Source organism: Poecilia reticulata, linkage group LG2, assembly GCF_000633615.1.
Source record: "Poecilia reticulata strain Guanapo linkage group LG2, Guppy_female_1.0+MT, whole genome shotgun sequence".
In the NCBI taxonomy this organism is placed as follows: Eukaryota; Metazoa; Chordata; class Actinopteri; order Cyprinodontiformes; family Poeciliidae; genus Poecilia; species Poecilia reticulata.
In genome coordinates, this window is record NC_024332.1 from 39,599,893 (window position 1) to 39,622,745 (window position 22,853).

The 22,853-nt window shown below is 37.4% G+C and overlaps 1 protein-coding gene across 1 annotated transcript; it reads left to right on the forward strand.

Moving 5' to 3' along the window:
• Positions 1 to 423: 423 nt before the first annotated feature.
• On the forward strand, positions 424 to 18,034 carry mrasa (muscle RAS oncogene homolog a). The gene is made up of 6 exons (XM_008402522.2): positions 424 to 804; positions 11,677 to 11,922; positions 12,802 to 12,955; positions 13,849 to 13,948; positions 14,290 to 14,369; positions 15,696 to 18,034. The coding sequence occupies exons 2-6, from the start codon at positions 11,730 to 11,732 to the stop codon at positions 15,793 to 15,795; spliced, it is 627 nt and encodes a 208-aa protein (XP_008400744.1). The 5' UTR covers positions 424 to 804; positions 11,677 to 11,729; the 3' UTR covers positions 15,796 to 18,034.
• Positions 18,035 to 22,853: the final 4,819 nt, after the last annotated feature.

Below are 22,853 nucleotides of genomic sequence, written 5' to 3' on the forward strand. Positions count from 1 at the left end.
GGCTGAATTACCTCAGAATGCAGTCAAGTTCTGAAGAGTCCAGTCCAATGAAGTGAGTGTTTAATAAGATGCAGGTGAAAAAAACTTGTGGGAAACTGACCCCGGATGGCTTAATTGTTCACTGCATGTAGAGTTATTGGTGTAGACGTCATCTGATCAGAGTACCATGGTTTTTCTCATATTTCTTGAAACTACTTCACATAGGTCTGTGCAGTGTATGGAAATTAACATAAAAATTATGAGAAAAATATCAGAGAGAAGTGATTGATATAATGGGACATAAATRCAAAGTGTTTCCCCTTTCCCGACGTAGTAGCAGRAGTTTTTGTAGTTGGGTTGTTCGGAACCTTAATTATCCGGAAGATCCCTTTAAAGAAGTCCACTATAGAAGGGAGCGGACCATTTCGTCATAAAAAAAGGGGAACTATGTAAGCGCTTTGGTAGATTTCACTTAACCAGCTGAAAATAACCGTCGCAACAAGCAACAACCAGAAACTTTAAGACTATCGAGGAACGTCGGAAGGATTTTAAGCAGAAAAATCAACATCGACGACATTTACAGTGTCATCCAAAATCCACGTCCACCCCTCCGGGCATTTCTATTTATAGCATCAGCTGTTGCAATACAAAGATTGGCTGCTGAGCGTATTGTTTCGCAGATTGTGGGGCAGCTCTGAGCCTGTGGATGTTAAAGGGCGGCGCGGCGGAGGCGGCGGCGGCGGTGTGAAAAACGGCGGAGATGAGGAGGAACATGTCGGCGTGAGGACGGCGGTCGTGTCGGCGTCAGGGAGGGAGCTCGTCTCGGTGAGTGGCAGGTCGTGTTCGGGCGTCCGCTAACGGAAAATGTTCGGTTTATATGAAGAAAATAAAGGAAAAAGAACCCGGAGCTCATTAAAGCTCAGACTGATGACAGCCAGCTAAGCATTCATAGGAGGCGAGCTGCTTTTAATTAGGGCGTTTTTTTTTTGTGTTGCTAAACGAATCATATTTGTTATATTCCGGGGCGGCTGCTGTCTGTTTGCATCTAACTCCTGCTCACAGAGACGGACAGAACGACGGGGCCTTGACTCTTGTGTTTTTTCCAGTGTAGCAGATTTCTCCCCCCCCCGCCCCCCGCGGTGGGATACGTACGAAAAACACGGCGTTTGTCACAAGTGATGAGGGAAAACCCTGCTGCAGTGTTTATGTGTTTCACGACGGGCCCCTTTCTCGTTTTTCCACGCTCACACACACCCACAGCAGCGGCTCTGAAAGCGGGATGAGTGAGGACATTTAAGCGCTGGACACGGAGAGAACAGAGGGATTCTTCTTGTATCAGATCATAGCATGAGATCATTCAGAAGCAGCAGTCAGTCTGGAGCAGGAAGCGCATTTTAATCACTATTAATAGGGTTGTGAAATCATCACATCATCTGGTTGTGTGTCTGGGGAGGAAAAACCTTGGTATTCTGCTAAAACTTTGCAGGAAGGATTTTGCTGCTGCAAAATCAAACTCTGAGGTTCTAGAAGTGATTTTCCAGATATGTACTACATGAAATGCTTTGTCGTAGAATTAAACACATCTTTGTTTTATTTTCAGATCTCAAAACAAAATGAATCCCCTACAAAAACTGTAAAATTAAGGGAGCCTTTTTTATATGTACATGTGGAAAATGAAGAAGGATGGGTAGCATAGTTTGAAGTTTAAAATTCTGTTGTAATTATTAGATGCAAATTTTGCATAATAACTTAATAAAATAAAATAATTATGCAAAAGAATTCCTAAAACAACAATTTTGTATTGCAAACATAATCAAAAACATTTCCTTTTGTAAAAGCCACATGTGGCAGACCCCTGATCTGAACTAACAAAAAAAAAGCTGCACAGGTATTGACAGAATAATTAGCTATGCCATTCAGAAATGTGGCCTTAAGAAAGTTGAAAAGAAAAAAGTTATGGATGAGCGAAAATCATTGGRCATCCCTTTTGCAGTTTGCCRCAAACTTATTGGGGGATACAGGGGAARATTCTCAAATCAGAAAGCTAGAGCTACAAGCAAAACACAATCATGATGCCTCCGCCATCAGTTCTGCAGAAGCTTGTAAATCCCCTGTTGGTGAGTCAGGTGTGTGTCAGCAGGGAATCCCCCAAAACATGAAGGACAGAACATAATGAAGACCACTGGGTTAGAGGCTGCTAAAGACTTTTGACCTGGGCAAAGGTTGACCCTCCCAAACACACAGCCAGATTTACAGCGTTATGTTTTAGAGCCAAGCGTTAAAAATGCCTAAATCCATTCAATTAGGCTGATGTTGAGCTATTTTATACGAATATTTCAGTCTATGCATGTGTAAAGGTGATAGATGAAATACCCCAAAAGACTTGCAGCTCTAACTGCAGTGACAAGTTGTTCTGCAAAGACTTCAGAGGGCCTGACTGCAAATACGTGTCACAAGTTTTCATTTGTGAGAAGATTTGGACATTGTATCACTTTCCTCCCACTTCACAATTTAGCACTACCTTCTGTTGCTTTATCTCATAAAATCCAAATAAAATGGCTTGTGGGTTTTGAATGACAAAATGTGAAATAAAGTGATAAGAATAAGTCTGCAAGGCACTGCAAAGTTGATTTGATTTGGACTGTACTGCATTTAAGTACTGTTCAGCTGGACAATAAAAGTAAGAAAATAGATGCAGCTTCTTTGATGTTCTCTAAGGAAGTGTTTTCTTTTTCTGCCCAGAAATGAGGGGAAACAGGATTATTTGAGTTTATGTGTCAAACAAAAGAAGCATTGCCAGGTTGTTAAGGAAATAGCAGTTTTTTTCCCCCATCTATACACTAATCTACTCATCAATCTGGGACAGTGTAAATATGCAAAATGTTACTTCATTAATAAGTAACTTTTCTTTTTCTTAAAGTTAACTGAGTTTTAGTTTTGATAGATTTGTGAATGCTTTGASTATATTCTTGGAGGACATCTTTAAGCACAGTACATGCAGATGCACTTTCAGCAAAATGTATTACTTAATGATGATGAGTCAGTGATGGGGTAGGCATTTCTTAAGCCACTTTTATTAATTTAATCTCCTTAGTTACATAGTTTTCTTTATGTGGACCAAAAAAATGACCCTTGTGATAGAATATTACTACTGTTTTCTAGTAAGTTGGGGAATGAAGAAACCCAAAACAAAATAAAAAAAAAACCTGTTGSCATAACTACRGTACATGTTAAATTTGTTAGATCCCTTTTTGTCCCGGCAATGCATATACTCCCTAACATGTTTGGCATATTGCAGTTGGATTTAAAAAAGATAAGTTTGGTTACACAATCTTTAGTTTATGTGGTGATTCTTTTGGACTCACCACAAGAATGTACAGAATAGGTTCAGTAAAAAAAATGAAAGTATGTMATCCACAAAATTGTACTCTATGCTTTGGCTGCATAGGGACTSTGACTGCYTTGGAAGTTTATCATATACATTGTATAATTTATGACTTAAACTTTAACTTCTWAAAATGTTTCTCATATTACTGCAGACATTTCCCAGTATTAGATATTTGTGTTAAGGAAAATACTTTGGTATCATGTTTTTTTTGTGTTACTTTTAAAACAAAAAATCAACTGTTTATTCCTATTGCTGCTGTGATTATTATATCTCGACATTTATTTACTAATTTGATATAAAATACACGAAATGTAGTAGTTTATATGCGCTTGGGTACTATCCCTTGCCAATTGTCACTTTACAGAGTTGCACAAGTATAACAGTCTAATACTATCTGGTAAATTAGTCAGGCAATCTGCTCCAGTGGAGTTTGTCTGTTTTTGAGGCTGGACATTTTTCCTAACACTAAATTTTTTTTTATTTCATCTAAAAAAAGACTATATGACAAAGTATGAGAGTCATGCTTAGAAACTATTATGACTTTATTCTGGCAATATGACAACTTCTWGTTTTATTTTGACTTTATTCTTGTAATTTTTGGGGTTTATTCTTGTAATTTTATTTTTATTTTCTCTAGGCAAATTAAATAGGTGCCTTCATTTACCTAGATTATTAAATGGCAATTAAGCAACAAGTTGGGGAGGGACAGTGCTGTCTCTATTCTGCATAGTTTTGAGAAAATGCATCGTTCCAAAAGTTTCTTTGGTATCTGATTTTTAAAATATGAGCTTTTCGGAACCTTGTAATGGGCAGCCTGGTCATGCCTCAGTATTGGTAACTTACCCAGGTCTTGTCTTTAGTGTTTTAAAATAAATTGTGATTTACTCCTAAATTGCAGTTGTGTCTGTATAGTTGATGTGCGGTAAAGGGTTTCCGTCATGAAATCCAGACATTCCTTGAAAGCCACTAAGGGAAAACAAAATTGTCATTAAATGTTGACAAAGGTCAGAGCAGGACACGGCTCTTGCAAACTACAGGAACCTCTTCAAGTGCTTAGACTTTGGAGGGTGTAACATGTCCATGTGTCAGATCTGTTCCCACATGATCAAAAAAGTTTTAAGTTTAACCCCTCATATTTCTTCTTTTTATGGTTGGATGGAACCAGCTCTGTGTAACTTCCAACAGGAAAGAAGTGTCTATGGCTGGCATCCTTATTCATTGAAATTCATGAGACGCTGTTGAAGTGAGGCAGAGTTATTAAAAAATATAAAGCTTCTGTAACAATGGGCTTAGTCCTTAGTGCTGTCTTGCAACCAAATAACTGTAGTGACCACTTAAAGATGTTCTTGCTGGACTCTTAAAGTTTCACTGTCACTTTAGATCTGACCATAACTAACTCTTATTCCATGCAGATTGCATCTCAGAATCGTCAATGTTAAGAACTTCCTTTGGCGGTCATAGCCAACATGCCAAAGAGTCCACTTAAATATGGATAATCTAATTTTTATAACTTCAAATTCAAAGAGCTTTTTAAGTAACCCATTTGTCACTATAATTTAAATGCAGATTATTGTATTAGAAACTCTAAGTGTAAACCTTTTATTTCATAGAATGACTACAGTTGGAATGTGAGAGACTGATCTGGCCGGTGACGGATGGTATTTTATCTGTAACCGCTTAAAGAATGTAGTTAGCCAACATAACAGATCCGAGCTTTCTGATTAGATATCTAATGCAACACACATTTCCCAAAATCCTGTTCCTTCTAGTTATCAGGGTTGTGACGTCTGGTTCCCAGGATGCAGCAGAGCCGCTGGGGTGCATGTGCTGACCTACACTCCAAAGAAAAACAGCCCTGTTGAATCAAAATCAAACCCGGTCAGCTTGTTCCTGCACACTTTTGTTTTGTGTTTCCTCACTGCTTCATTGCATTCAACATCACTTAGTGGCTTCTTATTCTTCTACACAATTAACTTGGTTCTGAATGTCCAAAAAGTGAGAAACCACCAACATTTCCTAAATATGAGCCAGAGACCAGTACATGCTGAAAGTTAATTTCCCTCCAGCTCAGAGGTGGAGGTGAGCAGAAACCCAGGATGGTCCTGAGAGAATAAATGGCCTTGTCTGACCCAAAGTAAGGTGCGCTTAACAGATTAATCTTTGCAAAGATTCTGAAGCTTTTCAAGCTGATGAACTCAAAACATTTATGATTTTCTTTTCTCTTAAGCTTTCAACCAAATATTGAGCATTCGAACTCAAAACTCAAGATTTTTAAACGTTGGGATGTTTATTCCCAATCAGACAAATTGCAAAGTAGCTGGTACCCCTTTTTGTTGTTTTAATGTGTTTATTTTGTAAATGACTTGGATTGGACTGCAGTGTAATTACAGTGAAATATATTCCTTAATATCATGCAATGACTTGAAAGAAAATGAATCTTTTTTTTACATCATCTTCCCATTCCTTTTTGAACATGTTCAATAAGATTGCCCTTGATTTTATTTTTTTATTTTTTAAAGAAATCGTCCTTTAAACTAATATCTGTTAGATATTAGACTTGAGGAATTCTTTAAAGATTTGACAGCAAAATGAGACTCAAATATGAAGGTTATTCAGAACCATATCGAAACGTATGCTTTTACCGTTTGCGTGTTTATGTATATTTTAATAAATGTTATGTCAACTTATCAACTTATGCATTTTTACAGCAGTAGCAGTAATTCCTGCTAAAGATATGCTTTAAAGCTTTTTATGTTTTATTTAAAAGACAACAAATTCTTAAATACTACAGGTGGTTTTTAGATTTTTCAGGAGTTTGGAAATCGATGAGTGTTTGTAAGAGTACATCTCTGCAGGCTGGGGTGTGTTCTTCCTTATTTGTGTTCTGTGAGTTATGCTGCTGCTCCGTTCCCACGTGAACATGGAGATCTCTTTATCCTTTCTCAAGAAGGCAACCGGCGATTTCTCCAAGAAGCCCCTCAGAGGCTTCCCRAAGCCATTGTGAGAGAAAATATTAGCTGCTGACACACAAACGTCACCCATAAATGTTCCCCTTGCTGCTAGCGTCATGTCAGCAGTAGCAGATGTGTCTGAAATGTACAGACTTTGTGACATGGCAGCATTTTTTTTTTTTTTGCTAAATGGAGGAAGTTGTATTGTTAATGGTTTGGCAGATTAAGCATGCATGCTTTTATAACAGAATGCTGTCAAGAAGTCAAATGGAAGCCCTCATGTGGACAGTACTGCAAACATCAGGCATGACTCTGTCCATTGTTGGACAGATTAGCGATAAGGTCTTTTTCTCACCTCTGATTGCACTTATTGGGCTTTTCAGAGGCGTGCTCACCTCACCAGAGGGAAATCCTGACCAGCCCTGGTGGGTGGTGACCTGACTTGCAGCAAAGACTCCCCGTGTTTAACAAGCTTGAAACTGGTAGCAAGAATTCTTGTTGGATAATTAGAAATTCCTGAAAGCCTGTCTTTGGCGCTGCTGGATTATTGTGGTACAGCTTTTTAACCTAACAAAGTCAACAACTGCTGAGCCTTTTTTTTTTGGTGTCAGGAACGAAAGTCTTTTTGCTCAGCCTGGGCAAATGAGTGGTTAGCCCGGGAAAGGAAGGAAACATCTTCCTTCCCTCTATTGTGCCGAGCAGGAAAGGATGGACTCTGGCCAGCTGACAGCTGTTTCCTGGTGGATGGAGGAGGAATGGGTGCGTGGGTGGGGGTGTTGTGCTAGTGGTTGGTGAATGTGTGGCTTTTTTGTGCGCTTCAGCCGAGAGGCTTTAAAGTAAGACAGAGAGGAGTTGTTATATTGAACTTGCATACTTGTGTGAAAAGTGGAGGATTCAGAGTTTAACCCATTCACTGCTTAGACTGAGAAGCCTCTAAGTAAAATCTTTTTTTTTTTTAATATAGTAGAAATCGGATACATTCTTAAGTTTATTTTATTGATTTACTAATGATTGATAAGTGGCCACTTTCTCAAAACACTGAGTTTTCAACATCATTTCTGTAACTGAGGTACATTTTTCACAATATAGAAAAATCAAAGATGAAAAGAATAAAATATGTGAAGCGCTTAATTTCTGATGTTCATACAGAAGTCTGTTGCTTTTGAATGTTACAATTTCTCTACAAGAAGTGCATTAACTCGCCACAGCCCTCAAAATCAACAACATGTTGATGTTGGCATCATGTTTCAGTTTTTCTGCATCGTCTCTCCACTTTCCTGTCATCACATCTTCTCCATTATAGAGCATCACTTTGTAGTAAAGATTATCAAATGTTTATATTCCAAAACTGAACCATATAAAATGCATTTTGCTTCCCACACTAGACTCTGTTTGGACCATTTCGCTTTCCCATTGTGGTATGGTTCTGCCACCTTTGTTTCTGTGTCAACTGCCTCCAATTAGGAATGACGAGCGGCAGCCAAACTACATCATTGCTTTCTGACTGATCTTATGGTATGTTTAGGGTAATTGGAAGAACTAATATATTTTACTGTCTGTCTTCAGATGTTGCTTTAATATTTATTAGGACTGAAATATTTTTAAAATTAATTCTAATGAGTCTATTATTGAATTAACTAATTTAGTAATGTGTTGATTGATAACCTAAGTGCATAAAAAGACTATTTGCTAAAGAACATACTTGATGCCGTAATTAAATCAGGACTGTGCATTTTGCATTTAAGATGGAAAACTCTGTTAAATTTCCATGAGAATGGAATGAAAAATCTCCTAAGCGCATTTTATTATTCAATTATTAATCAAAATAGAAGATGGATCAGCCCTAAACCGTGTTGTAATGATGTTAAGTCAAGCAGAAAGATGTTAAAAGTGTGTGATATCGGCTGTCTTTTAAGAATTAGCAAAAATAAGTTAATGTTGCAAAGAAAATATGAACATGTTGGAGAATAGGAAGATTTTTGTTTTTATTGAAGGAAAAAAAGTATTTTATGCCTCCTTAGTGTATTAAAACCATCTTTAAAATGTGTAAAACGAAATCAAGTGCATGTTTATTTAGATGTGCATGCATACTGAATCAAAAAGCAGAAGATTATTTGGAGTTCTCTGAAACTGAAAAGCAGAACTAGGTTGCTAATGTAAATTCATACAAATCCAGAACATTTCAGTAAAAAATTGTTTAACCAGGCTAATAATAGATTAGCAGCACGAAAGATTGTGTAAGATCCTTACCAACCCATTCTCTACACCTTTTTTTTTTAAATTGCTCCATGCTGTAGCCTCAAATATGTTTATTGGATTTTTAATAGGAAACAGACAAACTACAGCTCGACTTGTTTGTCTGTCATAAACTGGAACAACTGAGCTGGTTGAGTCTAAATATGTCTTCACTCTAAAAAGGAAGCAAACCATGAAAATGTGGTGGCCGTTGTGGTGACTCAGGCCTAATTTGAACCGTTTGGCTCTGTCCTCGTGTGCCCCTGCTTCCTCAGCCTCTTTCTTCTGTTTATGAATAATCGCATCATCCTGTTCCTCTTGCGTCTCCTGCTCTCCCCACTTGTCCCGATCTTTTAGTGGCGGTCTTATCGTGGATGGACTCCGTGTAGGACTGCACTCCGACTTCAGCCGAACAGAAAAACACTCTTGTGCTGATTCTTGCACTCTTACAAAATGTTTATTTTAACTTGGTGGGGAGTTATAATTTCAAGCTACAGCTATTTGTCTTTGAGCCGTCATATTTCTGCTGGTTCTGGACATACTGGACCATGTGGTATGTCATTCTGAATGAAACTGTATTCAGGCTGCTGTGGGTTTTCTTTTTACTTAGATTTAGGGCATTCTTGTATTTATAGAGCAGCTTTCACCACAATGATGGGCTGAGACATTGGTGACAAATGCTGCTTCATTTCTTTAGAGGCTTTTTGTAGTTTTCCGTTGGAATGCAACTAATTCAGTTTGCCTGACATTAAAGCAGATTTACTGTTGTTTTTCCTATATAAAACTTTCTGAACTTTAATAAAATGTCTGACTTTGTTTTTCTCAGTGTACACTAATGTTTGATCCCTGTTTCTTAAACCATTACTTTAGTGTTCTTCAGAGAGTCATGGTGGAATGATTTCCCCAGTTTCTCTTCACACTAAACACTCCCAAAATATAGGAAAAGAAATTCAATTTAATTCTTAAAATACTTGGGTTTTAGTTATTTGCTGCTCCACCATTAACGGCACTGAACTCTCAGTTTCTTTTCATGCTGTACGCCTCAGACTTTTGGCCCACTACAGTCGATGGGTGTGTCTGATATGGCCAAAAAGCTGGATGGACAACCTTGAGCATCCTTTATACGAAACCGTTGTACAGCAGAGTGCCTTCAGTCAGAAGCTTCTTAAGAATTGCTGTGATCCAGACCACTACAGGAGATCATTCCTACTCATAGCCATAAGCATCTGCAACACCTTTTTGAAAAAAACTTGGATAGTATATGTCAGAACATTATACTATCCAATGTTCATTAATCCATTGGGATTAATTAACTATTTAAAAAAAATTTTTTTTCAGAAAATTGGATAGAAATGTTATAAATCAACACAACTTTCACCACAGCCAGCGGACTATCCGCTGATAACAAGATCTTCCTGTCGGTTACAAAACATCAAGAGTAAAAGCAGCAAAAATATGACCTGCAACAACACAGAACCATAGTCTGGATTGAATATCAGAGCCAAGAATAAAGTGACATCGACATCTTGATCCAGTCTGTAAACCGAAATCCAAAATGACTTTTTCAGGTTTATGCAGTTTTAAAAAATAACTAGTCTTTCCATACAGATGATTAATCGACAGTTTGTCTTTAAGCAGGGGACGAGTTCACTGAATGACCCCTCAAGCTAAAATCTTTCTGTTTTAATTAAGCTGCATAACATTGAGTCCAGTTCTAAACATGTTAAGAATGATTAGCAGAGCATCAGTAGTTAGTTTCTTCGGTTTTTAATGTTTTATTACTTCTGTCTTTCAATATTGTTTTTTTCAGTGTATGAGTTGTATTGTCTATAGTTCCTTTTCAACACACTGTTATCTTGTACGGTTGTTTAAAATCGGTTGTCCTTCAATACGAGACCGCCTGTTTGCTTTAAATTTCTTAACCCTGCCTGTCTGCACATCTATAAAATGCCTTAAATTGATGTGCCCAAAATTAAGACCTTAAAATGTTTTAAATTCATAAACTAAATAAGTTGGCCTTAAATATGTCAATCACAGGTCTTAAAATTTATTGTGGCAGGACTATTTATGCTAGTAAATTGTCATAAATAGTAAATTCTGGTAGCCACAAACACCAGTTGGCTGCCAAACGTCCATCATGGATAATTGCAAATTTATTGCTAGCTGGCTGGACGATGTTCGGCTCACAGAACATTTATTTATTTGCAATTTTCTTTTGTGTGTCTGTGACGTGTCAGGTCTGAAGTTTAATTCATAATGGTCTTAAAAAGTCTTAAATTTAAGTTTAAATATGCCATTTGGTTGACAAAATCAAGTCTCGCACTGCAAATGCTATCAGTTTAAGAACTCATTTATTCTCACCTTCATCCAGTTAAATAACACTGCTTAAGCATGAAGGACTGTGCAATAACACAAGGTGTTTAGTGTGTGTGTGTGTGTGTGTGTGTGTGCAATGTTCATTGTTAGCTGATGTGTGGTGAGATTTAGTTAAACTCTGTTTAGGCAACACGTATTGTTTTGTCTTTCTGCTGTGAAGCAAAAGGATTAGAGTTCAGCTTGAAGTGAACTATAATGCCTTTCCCAACCGGGTCACTAAGGTTTTTTCTATCTCGTTTTATTTTACTCTTTCTAACAATAGACCATATCTTGACATAGAAAATGGAAAACGAATGGAAATCGTGGCTCAGACTTTTTATTTATCACAACATGTTGACGCTCTTGCAGGTTTTAAGCAGTGATATAAACCTCTAAGCCATGGAAAATATATCTTCTAATCTTCCAAAACTGAACCCGGGTAAACGATTCTTGCATCGCCTGGTTGGTTAAATTTTCATTCTCCTGTTCTGTGAAGTTTTAAATGTTAAATTAATGCCCCTCAGCTCTAGGTAACAGTCATTTTAAATGCAATGTCTCATTTTGTAGTTAGTTCATCTGCCCCCTTTCCTTCTGCTTTTATCTCCAACCCTTAGCTATGATCTGTCGTCTCCATGGTGACGAGCAAGCAGCTGCAACAAAAAAAGCCTTAACATCTCTCTCTCCTGCTCTCCTTTGTTGTCAATCCCCTTTTATTTCTCTTCCCCCAACCCCTTTCTTTCTTTTCTGTCCTCCATCCATTTCAACCAGGTGTGTCTCACCAGCCACCTTCTAGCCTGCTTCCCACCACTGTCGAGGTAGCCATGGCGACCAGCGCCGTGCCGAGCGACAACCTGCCAACCTACAAGCTGGTGGTGGTGGGGGACGGTGGCGTTGGGAAAAGCGCTCTAACCATCCAGTTTTTCCAGAAGATCTTTGTGCCAGACTACGATCCCACTATAGAGGACTCGTACCTGAAACACACTGAAATAGATGGGCAGTGGGCGATACTGGACGGTGAGTTCGAATTATTTTATAAAAAGCATTTGCTGCCTTGGGTTGCTAGTTCTGTTTACACATGGGTAATTAGCAGTTCTCCGACAGCTGTAATAACATACTGGGGGTTTACACGTGGAAGAAATTACGTAACGTCAAACAGCTCATTGTTTCTGCTGCAGAGTGTCCTGTTTATTTGGGGAAACAATCTAAATCGCTGAAAATAAAAGAAAAAAGTGTCACACTTTAACTGTATGCCTTAAAGTTTTACCGGGACAAGGCCTCTTCTCTCTAAAATTAAAGCAGCACGACTTTGTTTTACAATGAACTTCCCCCCAGCCTGGATGTAAGACATGGTGGCATTTTTAAAGAGAACCAATGATGCTGTGGGCTTTTTATTTGTTTATTTTATTCAGCCACAGAATCTAGGAAAGTTATTGGAGAGTCAAAAATGAGGACACAGACTGACTCGAGGAATAAATCACTAACATGCAAATAATAAACAGCTTTGCAAACGCATTCATTTTCACAGTTAGATCTTCTAATCGTTAGTATGTAGTGCTAAAAACGAGTGTCGATTTGAACAAAGACAGCGAAGTCATAAGATTAGAAACTGATTAAGACCAGATAATTGTGTTATGCTGTGATATGCAAAACATTGTAGGACTTTTAGCTTCTTTTTACCAAGACTGTAAATGAATTACTCCATTTCATTAGCACATGATGGCAAAAGGCCTGCGGTTTTAATTGAAAGAATGCTCATGGTCAAACATTTTCTGTTTCCTGGAAAGCGAGGAACTCTTCTGTTTTTCTTTTCTTTTTTTTTTTCCATGCAATTTGTGAAATATGAAGTGCTAATTTTGCTGGTTGTTCAGGGAGTTCATGCTTTCATTTCCCCAGTACTGGACACAGCAGGCCAGGAGGAGTTCAGCGCGATGAGGGAGCAGTACATGAGGACAGGAGATGGTTTCCTCATAGTCTTCTCCGTCACAGACAAGGCCAGCTTCGAACATGTGGACAGATTCCATCAACTCATACTACGGGTCAAAGACAGGTGAGTCGGAGACGCTTGGGCGGCGACTCTCAAGCTCATTTTCACGACTTTAGTGTCTGAAAAGTTGACGGAAAAGTGTCTCCTTTTTATGTGAGGGACTGTTTAACTGTCATCATAAATGTGAGAGAAAAGACAGACTGCAGTCATAATGTGATGAATCATGGGCCCCTGAAAAATGTATGCGCAGCAATGTTAAATATAGCAAGGCTAAGATAAGCGGAACTAACCCTCTTAAATGGACCAGACATTTACATCGCAGTTAAACAGAGCGTGTGTTTATCTCTCATCAATAGTTGAATTCAGCATGTTTTATTTATTTCTTTTTTTTACTGTACTAGTTAAATTGTTTTTATACGTGTCTTCAGGACGCAGAGCACCTGATTAAAAAAAAGCAACCTATAAGTTGGATTTTTGTGTGGTGTCATCACGCCTCCTTTAGGTTGTTTTTATAGCTTTTGTCGAATCAGCAGGCGCGGGGTCACGATGCAAAAAGGAAATATGAGCTATTGGAAATATTTTGGAGATTTCCTTAAAACGGTAACCTATTGGAGATGTTAAAGAAGGCAGAATAAAGGCGCCTGTTCTCTCACTGCAGGAACTGCAAATGACAGAAAAAATACAAGCTAGAATTGAACAGACTGCTGTCCGTCTATATTGGGTATTGAGAGTGTAAACTCTTTTATTTATTTTTTTTAGAGGATTGAAGTGTTGCAGAAATCAGACACCTCTCAAACAGTACTGAGCCGTTGTGCTAAAACAGCTTTGACAATTAAGACGACTACAAGTGTAGTTAATGTTGTATAACGCCACGTTCTACTATTCAGTCTGTTTGATAATGGCTTTACTTTCAACATGCTTTTTTTTTCCCCATCTTTTTTTCTGTTTACCATCAGGGAGGCCTTTCCAATGGTGCTTGTTGCTAACAAAGTGGACTTGGTTCATCTAAGGAAGGTGGCATCAGACCAGGGCCAGGAGATGGCTGCCAAACATAATGTGAGTCCTAAAGTGCTGATCTCAGTTTTCCTTTTTAATTAAACACATGCAGCATTCATTTCTCAAGCCATTTGACTGGTTTGTCTGAACTGTGAACACAAAAAGACCAAAGAGCAGAGAGAAAGAGGAAGGAACCGTCATAGAATCTGAATTTATAGCACACCATCAGGAATGGAGAATTAGAGTTGACAGAAAAGAAGAGATGATGCAGGTTTATACAAATCGAGCCTTCTGTCCCCTGTTGAGTATGACTCAATTTAATGAAAGGTCCTAGCTCACATCCCTCTTCTCTAAATACTGTCAGCATTGATTTAAATGTTGTTATTCCTGTGTTTCCTCAGATAACGTATATTGAAACCAGTGCCAAGGATCCTCCAATGAATGTGGACAAAGCCTTTCATGAACTGGTCCGAGTTATAAGGTAACTTCATTAAYTCTTTTGATTTTTAGGAGATGTGGGGTGTTTATCTGGATCATAAGAAGTACTGATGGTAAAAAGAAGGAACTAAAACGTTTTTTGGGAGGTTGCGACAGAAAATGACYTTTAGTTATTTTATGCCACTTAGCTGTCATTTATGATTTCAGAAGACTTRGCTTGTATTTCATGCATTTTCATTGTTGCCATTTAGTCTGATTGTTGCTGTTGGGACTGACCTGCTGAGACAAAAGTGGACAGTTTGTGTGTCCAGCATGACTTCCTGCTAGGTGAATCAACAGTGCCCTCTTGTGGTAACAGTGTGGTGTTGAAATCAGAGAAATGGGGTCTTGGCCTGGGGGCGGGGRGAACTTTATTTGGTTTTAGATTTCAATTGGTAATCCTTTTGGTTGACAAAAAAATAAACTGTCCCTTTAAATCAACCATTTTGCTCTTCTAATTCAGTCTGAATGATGCTTGGGCATTTTGTGCCAGTGTGGAGATAGATTTTTTTTTTTTATTATTTACTTTTACGACGTTTTCTGTGTCTGAAAATATTTGGCCGCAATTGTAGTTGAAGGGAACAATTTTTCTTTARGTTTTTATGGGATTTCAGCACCAAGAGAAGTTGCTGCAAGGTTGAACCGCTGGATGAACCAGCGTTGCCATCTTCAGGTGAAAGTGTAGTACTGCAGTAATATAAAGGGCGTCGGCAAAAATTTAAAGCAATATAGTTATCATTATTTCCTATTTCAGTTGGTCTGTGTAATCTCACATTTCTATTGRGTGTAGTGGTAAACAGTTTTGATATTAAACGCAACAACAGGTTATTTTACTAAAGCAATAGAAAATGATGGGCAACAAGCCAAAAGGAAAAACAAATTTCTTAGAACCAAAAAATAAAAAAAACATAACTCATCAATGTGATGGCGCTTTAGAATTGATCCAGAAATATTTATTTATGGGAAGCTAATGTCGTCAAACATTTTCAAAGTTATCCAAAGTGCTAAACAACCTCGTTTTTGGAGGTGTGCCCACCACTGTCCGGTGGTTTTGTATCGGTGTATAAATACAGGTGCATTAGGGAAAATTATGCTTACGAAAGAAAGCAAAGTCTCTTCATACAAGTTGCTTACAAGCTTAAATATCAAAAGGAAAACTGACATGAAACCAATTMATCAAAACKGACAAAATCCTGGCTTTTTAAAAAAAAAWGTATTTCTTTACATTCATGTGCAGGACAACAAGTTTTTGTTCAATCAYTCCAGTCARATTTGAACTCTGAAATATACATTTTTGTCTAAAATGTTCTTTCCTCCTCCCCACCTGCAGACAACAGGTCCCAGAGCGAAACCAGAAGAAGAAAAAGAAGATGAAGTGGAGAGCGGAACGTTCCACTGGTTCCCACAGGTTCCACTGCGCCATATTGTGACCGCCCTTCTCCTCGGCATCATTCATCACATAAACACACAGACAGACTGAGGAAAAACATACACACCTTTGGATGTCAGGGAACTCCCCAGCAGTGTTTAACTACTGGAGCACAAAAGCCAGACGRAGGTAGATGTGTCACTGACCAGCTTCATGGATCCTGAGAGACTGAAGGCTGAACTGACAGGCGACCCCTCAGCCCTTCGAGGTGCATCGGAAAGACTGTGTTACCTTCCTCTTCTAACCCTTAGTCCTTTTTTTTTTTTTTCTCCCCTAACCTCACTCCTCTTTTTGTAATGAACACTGAAACAAAACAACTGCAAAGTAACTATCTACGGCACAAGATTTCAAAYGTTTTTGGAGGAGAATACAGAGAAAGAAATTGTTTAAGAGGAAAGGAAAAGGGAGTAAGTAACTGGCTCAAAGTGGCGCCTGTTGTTTTTTTTTTTTGTTTTTTTTTACTACAACAACTTTGTGGAGGAAATAAAGCCACAGTTGTTTTGCAGTGGGCTTCTTTTATTGGAGAGTGAAGGTAGGACTGAATGTGGAAGTGGTGATGGGTATTCTGGTGGCGTTGCAGCTGATTGTGGTGCAACATGCACCAAGAGGTCATGTTACGGATTGATAATGTTAGGAGAAGAAATGCGGGATGGTGGAAATAAAAAAAAAAGTGTTGAATAGACTGGCCATGTCAGCTGTGGAGTATGTTTTTTTTTTTTTTTTCTTCTTTTTTGGTTATGATCATTAAAAAATTTTAAGAATTATGTATTGAGATCAAGTAAGAGCCATGTTTACAGATACTTGAGGATTTTATTTCCCCACTCCAAGACCCACTTTGTTACACCTATTTAAAAACACAAGTGGGTTTGTTCCCTCTTATGTGCTTGTAAGTGGTGATCAATTCTGTATGAGCATTACGTTTCGTTTCGTTTTTCTCATTCTGATCATATCTTTGCATCTTTCTTTTTTTTTTACTTTTATTTTGAAGTGTACAAATGACAGATGTGATATACAAAAATATGTAATTATATGTGGCAATGTAGACAAATTCACTGCTGTTTMACAGAAAATAAAGTCTATGAATTTGTTAGTAAAATAGAATAGATGAGGGATAGATAAATGAGCGGGCGATGGGGCTGGAGAAGCTGATTTGCACTGGCCACAAACCAAAATAATGTGATGTCACTTTATCTCAATCCAGGGGATTTTCCCGCCTCCCCCATCGACTTCAGGACTACGATATTTGATGATCAGCGCTCAGTGAAGGTAGAGGATGAAATCCTGTAGCTTTAGGAATCTGTCAGTTCTAGGAAACCTGCCTGAAGAGGGCAGTGTTGCGCTCTTCTGGCTCAAAGCCATGTCCTACAGTAGCTACAGACCAGATCGGTGGAACGTTGCAGACTAATCTATGAAAAATGGCTCGTACTGTTATTGGGCTAAAGTTTTGGTGGGCGGCTTCCTCTTCAGGATGCGCACCAACTCTTGGAGGAATACGTTTTTTGCACTTTGAAAACAATCTCTGACTTTTTCCTTATTGGCATGTTGTTTTCTTTTTAAACCTGCAGGTGAGCTGAAAGGCACGGTTAATATAAAATATAAATATGTGTATATCTGAATGTAAAATGATAACGTAAGCAAACAGCTGATTGGAGTTGTAGCCTCGTGTGCCTGCGTATGCCTGTTGCCTTGGCCATGATTGTAAAAACCAATCAACTAATTTGAGATGTAATCATTTAAAATTGTATTGGAAGCAAAAGTCGCATTATTGCGCCAGTTTTAAATTAAGGTGCTTCTGTATGATGTTTGACTGAATGACCGACGCCTGGAAGTGGAACCTGAGCAGAAACAACTCTGCATTTATCAGCAGCTACTGCTAAAAGGGACATTTTCCAGAGAAGGACTCGAAAAACAAACCGAAAAAGAAACGACTGACTTTTGAGCAAACAGACTGGATGGAAGGGGAGCAAAAATATACTGAATGTGTTACAAAAGTTATTGCATCATGTGTGTTTGATACCATTTTTGTATTATTGATATGATTATTGGAAAGTGTTTTTAAGCAACTGAATAATTTATTTCTGTCTGTTACCTCACTGTGTCCCAGACCTGGACAAAAAAAAAAAGTATTTTTTTTCCCCTTTTGCCTTTGAGTATCTGTACTGTATATTATGGACCAAGATGAAAATTAAAAGAAACAAATTTTGGTCCTGGGATGAAAATAAATCTCTGCTTTACTGGAATCTGTGTGGAGTAATTGATGAGTGGAAACAAGTTGAGTTGAAAATTTCCTGCATTTGTGTAACTCTTTCTTAWGTCCAGAAAATACGATGGTGTATTAGGGCCATTGTAGATAGAAAAAAAGAGTACATTTATGCCAAAAAATTAAGAAATTTTTAAGTTAATCCCAGAAACTTTCAAGAAAAAACTAGTAAATTTCTGAGTTTAAAAAGTTTAATCTCAACTCTATTTTTTTTTCTTGCAAATCTTTTACTTTTGGAGCTTGGAAATTTTCTTTTTTCTAGAAAATTTCTGACATGAATCTCAATTTCAGTTTTTTGGTGGACATTTACCTTTCTTTGTCTTAGAGAAAGTCTTAGTTTTAGGTGTAATTTATTTAGTTTTATGAATTGAGATGCATGCAAAGAAACAAGTATAGAAATGGWATGGGTATAAAATAAGATTCCCTGCCAAAAAATAAAATAATAAGCAGATCAAAGGGTTTGACCCATTTATGCAAGTTTAAAACTGCACTCTCTCAATTTTATAGAATAATTCCAAATTGTTAATGTCTTTGGTGCATTTAGAGACTTTTGTCATTTTATAAGGATCAGTGCAAACTTTGACCAGTAAAAAAACTGCTTTTAAATCTGCGTGCTGTTGTTTTCCCCAAAAAACTGTTACACAAATCGCTTAACCAGGCTCTTGCTAACGGTGACCTTTATATTCAGCCTCAGGGGACAAGCAGTATTTCAGTAAAAAAAAAAAAAGAACTTTATTTTTTCTACTTGGCAGGTAGGTAAACATGTCACCAGGACTAACTTTGCTGAACACATTTGTGCTCCTCAGCCAGGGTGAACTCAACCATGTGTGTCATTTGAGAGACGACRTGCTTGTTCAGCAGAAGCTCCCCTCATTAATCATCCTAGTCGTCAGGGTCCGTCGGCTTCAGCTCCTTCAGGATGCTTAAAGCTCCATTTTTGCCTCATTGATTCCAGACCCTGGAGGAAATGAAGCCGGCCGRTCCACACAACCAGCATCACTGGAATCGATTTACATTCATGTTCTTGTGAAATTGGTAAAGAGCTGTGGCTCAGCATAAGTTAGGGGTACAAGATGATGTTCTGGTCTGTTAAGAATGGGAAAAAAAAATTTCTTCCCTCAAGAGCTACATTTAGAAAAAAAAATAATGCTTTCCATTAAAAAGGCCTAAAAGATACAGACCTCATTTTGAAAGATAAGGCACTTAGTAATGTACACTTGATGAGGTTTAACCTCKTGTTGCCATATGGATATTTCACCGCAAGGGGGCAGCATTTTACTGCTTATACTCTGCTGAATTTGGATGTGAAAGTTTTTAAATTAATCCTCTTTAGATGTGCAAAGATATTTAGAATMAACCAAAACGTAAATGTGAATAAGCGAACAGGCCTTTTTGCAGCTAAAAGAAATGGTTTACGGTTCATTTATTCCTATGTAAATAGGTAATTTAAATGGAAATAAGCAGTGTGGAAGAGGGAAACCGACTAAATGTAATTACACAGGACACACAGAAAAATTACTCTCAGTCTGTCAATTTTAGTGAAGCAAACCCTTTCTACAATTTTCTGAATCTTTACTTCATGGCGTCGTTATGCATAAAAATGCCACAGTGGCTCTTCTTAGAAAAAAGTCATGCTTCTGCACAGCCTCTTTATGTTCATGCATGCTATATGTGTCACACTTTAAGATTACTACATTTTAACATGTTTTTTTTTAATTCAGCACCAGATTCCATCATCCAAACAGCTCCCACATATGCTATTTAATATACAGAGTTGTTTTCAATTTCCTGAAGACATTGTATGCCTGTTCTTAATAATGTAGATGTCAGGATCCTTCGTCTGAACTTGTTACTTGATTTTGCAGCAATCTGCTTGCATCTGTATTCCACTGGTCACCAACCTGCAGCTGCACCCCGTCATTCTGTCTTTCTCCTTTGAGCTGCATTTTAATGCAAATGTGTTTTTTAGTGGAAGGAGCATAAATGTCAGTCTTAAAGTTGATGGTTTCTAGGTTGAAAATGTGTGATTGAATGAACTAAATAGTATTTATGGCAAAATGTTTGTGGAGATGAAGGTTGCTTATAATAGCAGAAAGCATTGGCATTTAAATGAGTAACGATGCAGTGAAATAATGTGTTTTGACAGCTCTTCTGGCATATTKTAACGCTTTGTGGTTTTACAAATTGTCCCAGTTTCAAACATAACGAAACAAATCAAACAACAAGACACATTTTATTGTGAAAATGTATAAATAAGAAAGGAAAACAGCCCGACACAGTAATTCAGGTGAAAATGTAACCGCCATGTAAGAAATTATGGGCAATTGTAGAGAGGCGAAAACAAGCTACTATAAGTAATGAAAACACTAAGTATAACAATTATTTTTTTATTTTTCTATCCTTAATTTCTCGTTGTAATAAATTCTTTAGTGTTTTTTTCAGTTATTCAGTAAGATTCCACATACAACCGCTAGGAGGCGCCTGGCATAGAGAAGGTTTTTGGGCACACAGAAGAAGAATAAAGCTTCCTGATAGATGCTAATGAAGCTCAACTTGTGTGTCTCGTCTTTTTTAACAGGTCAGTAAAAATGTATTTTGATGCATATAGATTAGTTACTTTTAAGAGGTTATTTAATCGAGAGTCAATTAGTGAGTCACGTTATGTAGTTTGTGATTAGTGTTGTGTAGAAAACAGGACATATTTCTGGAGGCTACTTAATGCTAATGCTAGCGGACTCTGTGTGTTGAGCTAGCTGAGAAATACCCGAAAGACTGCTGGATTCACTTTTAACTTATTGTATTTTTCCCTTTTTGAAACGGTTCCCACATAAAAAAGACATTATTTTGGTCTCTATATTTGTGAAATTTATATTTCTCTATGCGTTATTGCAAAAACCAGAGAAACCATATTGTTGTGACATTCGGTGAGTAACCAATGGCTTCCTTTGTGTGAAGCTCGATAAAGAGACGCAATATTTAAGGAACGTTACACTGTTTTCAGTTTTGTAGTTAGTTTTTATGTAAAAGACATAATAATGTTTTGTTAAAACAATAACAGAACTTCAAACCYTCTGATCCAATGCTGTGCTAAAAACCAACATCATCAGCTGGAAGAAACAAAGAAAAGAGTCCATCATCTTTTTAATTTCTGAGCCTCTGGGCATTAGAGGTGGACAGATCGATCCAAAAATATTGATAGTGTTAATATCAAGTCAGTATCAGAATCTGATTGATGCTAATGTGGTAAGATTGATACTTTTGTTTCAAATTCCCTCATGAAGTTTTACATTGTACAGTTTCTCAGATATACCTCAAAGAAGATTTAGTTTTGATAAGTTCTTAAATATTTTTTTTTTGCTTTTAATTAAAAGAAAATGCACACAGATTTGTTTCTCTGTTGTTTTTGTTTATCATTTTAATATATTATTAAAAGTATTTTGCAGACAACTTTTGTCCCAGATTTTAACAAAAATAATTCAAAAGAAAAACCACAAAAAACACCTAAAGATCAGAAGTCTGATGATTTATCAAACCTTAAAAATGAAGTATCGGTATTAGTATCTGTTTCTACTTGATATTGGACCCAGCCAAAATATGCAGTGTCGTAGACTTATCTGTCTGATTAATATTTTTGTGGAAGAAAATGTCATCCTATGTTTCCAGGTAAAAGATGAAAAGTTAAAACTCAAGTCCAGGCTGGAGTCGTCCAGAATGGAAGTCATTTTTCTAGATGGTGTTCGTGCGTTAATCAAGAAGCCAGTTTTAAGCCACACTCTACACATAATATATGGTCATTGTAGAAAAAGAAGACAAGCATGAAAATCTCCAGGTCATATTCAGACTGAGTCATAGTCAAAGTAAATTGTATCACATAGCAACACTTTCAGTTTTTTTCTTTAGCAGTGATGATCAGAACTGAGTCAGAATCGCCATAAAGAATGGAAGCTGAAGTGAGACTTTAAGAGTGTCTCCCAGACACTAAATGTCATCAGTCTCTAACTCCTTTGAGTTTTGAGAGATTAAAGGCCAGCGGCGTTGACAGTTAGAAAATGCCATGCAAGAAAGAAGAGGTACAAGTGCTAACACAAAAGAGACGGATCAAAAAGGTGGAAACATTAAAAGAATTCCTCTTTTTATTTCTGACAGATGGAAAACTTGCACATAAGATTGTTCTGAGGCACAGCCACTTCTTCATTTGTTCTGTTTTCATCCAAATAACAGCGTGCCCTGCATTTCAACAATGCATATTTGGATACACAGTGTGCCTCAATCAGCAAGGACAAGAAATTATCTTGGGAAACYTGAATTGTGCAAAAACTGCGAGAAGTCAGATAAAGCATAAGAAATCTGATGAAAAGTTATGATGTTCAGTTAATTTATTGTTAGATGTCCTGGAGGTATTTGATAAAAGATGCTAAAAAGTGTTTAAGGCAAGAAWGACTGGTAGCAAATAYGCTACCTGGCCAAAATACTAATGATAATAATAATAGCTGAATTAAGTTGAATAGACAACTATGAGCCTCCTGTTGGATAATTACTGCATTGGTGATTATTTTCCAGCTGGGAAAAAGTTATTTAACCCCAACTGATGCAATAAGTAGCTTTTAATTTMTTAAACAACCATGTGGAAAGATGCTTCCTGTGGTCATGGAAAARMTGTTAGTCTCTTTAAGAAGGGTCAAATCAMGCAGAGAAAACATCTAAGGAGATCACAGGAATGAGTTTGGGTAAAGAACTGCTTAATGCATTACTAAACACTAAAAACAAAGTGGGGAATTAGCATCTTAGAAGAAATGAAG

What these genes read in the sequence shown, in the direction of transcription:
- mrasa (XM_008402522.2), top strand. Translation starts at nt 11,730, where the DNA reads ATGGCGACCAGCGCCGTGCCGAGCGACAACCTGCCAACCTACAAGCTG. An exon ending in GCAGTGGGCGATACTGGACG is followed by an intron (nt 11,923 to 12,801) that starts GTGAGTTCGAAT and finishes TCATTTCCCCAG; the next exon opens with TACTGGACACAGCAGGCCAG. An exon ending in ATACTACGGGTCAAAGACAG is followed by an intron (nt 12,956 to 13,848) that starts GTGAGTCGGAGA and finishes GTTTACCATCAG; the next exon opens with GGAGGCCTTTCCAATGGTGC.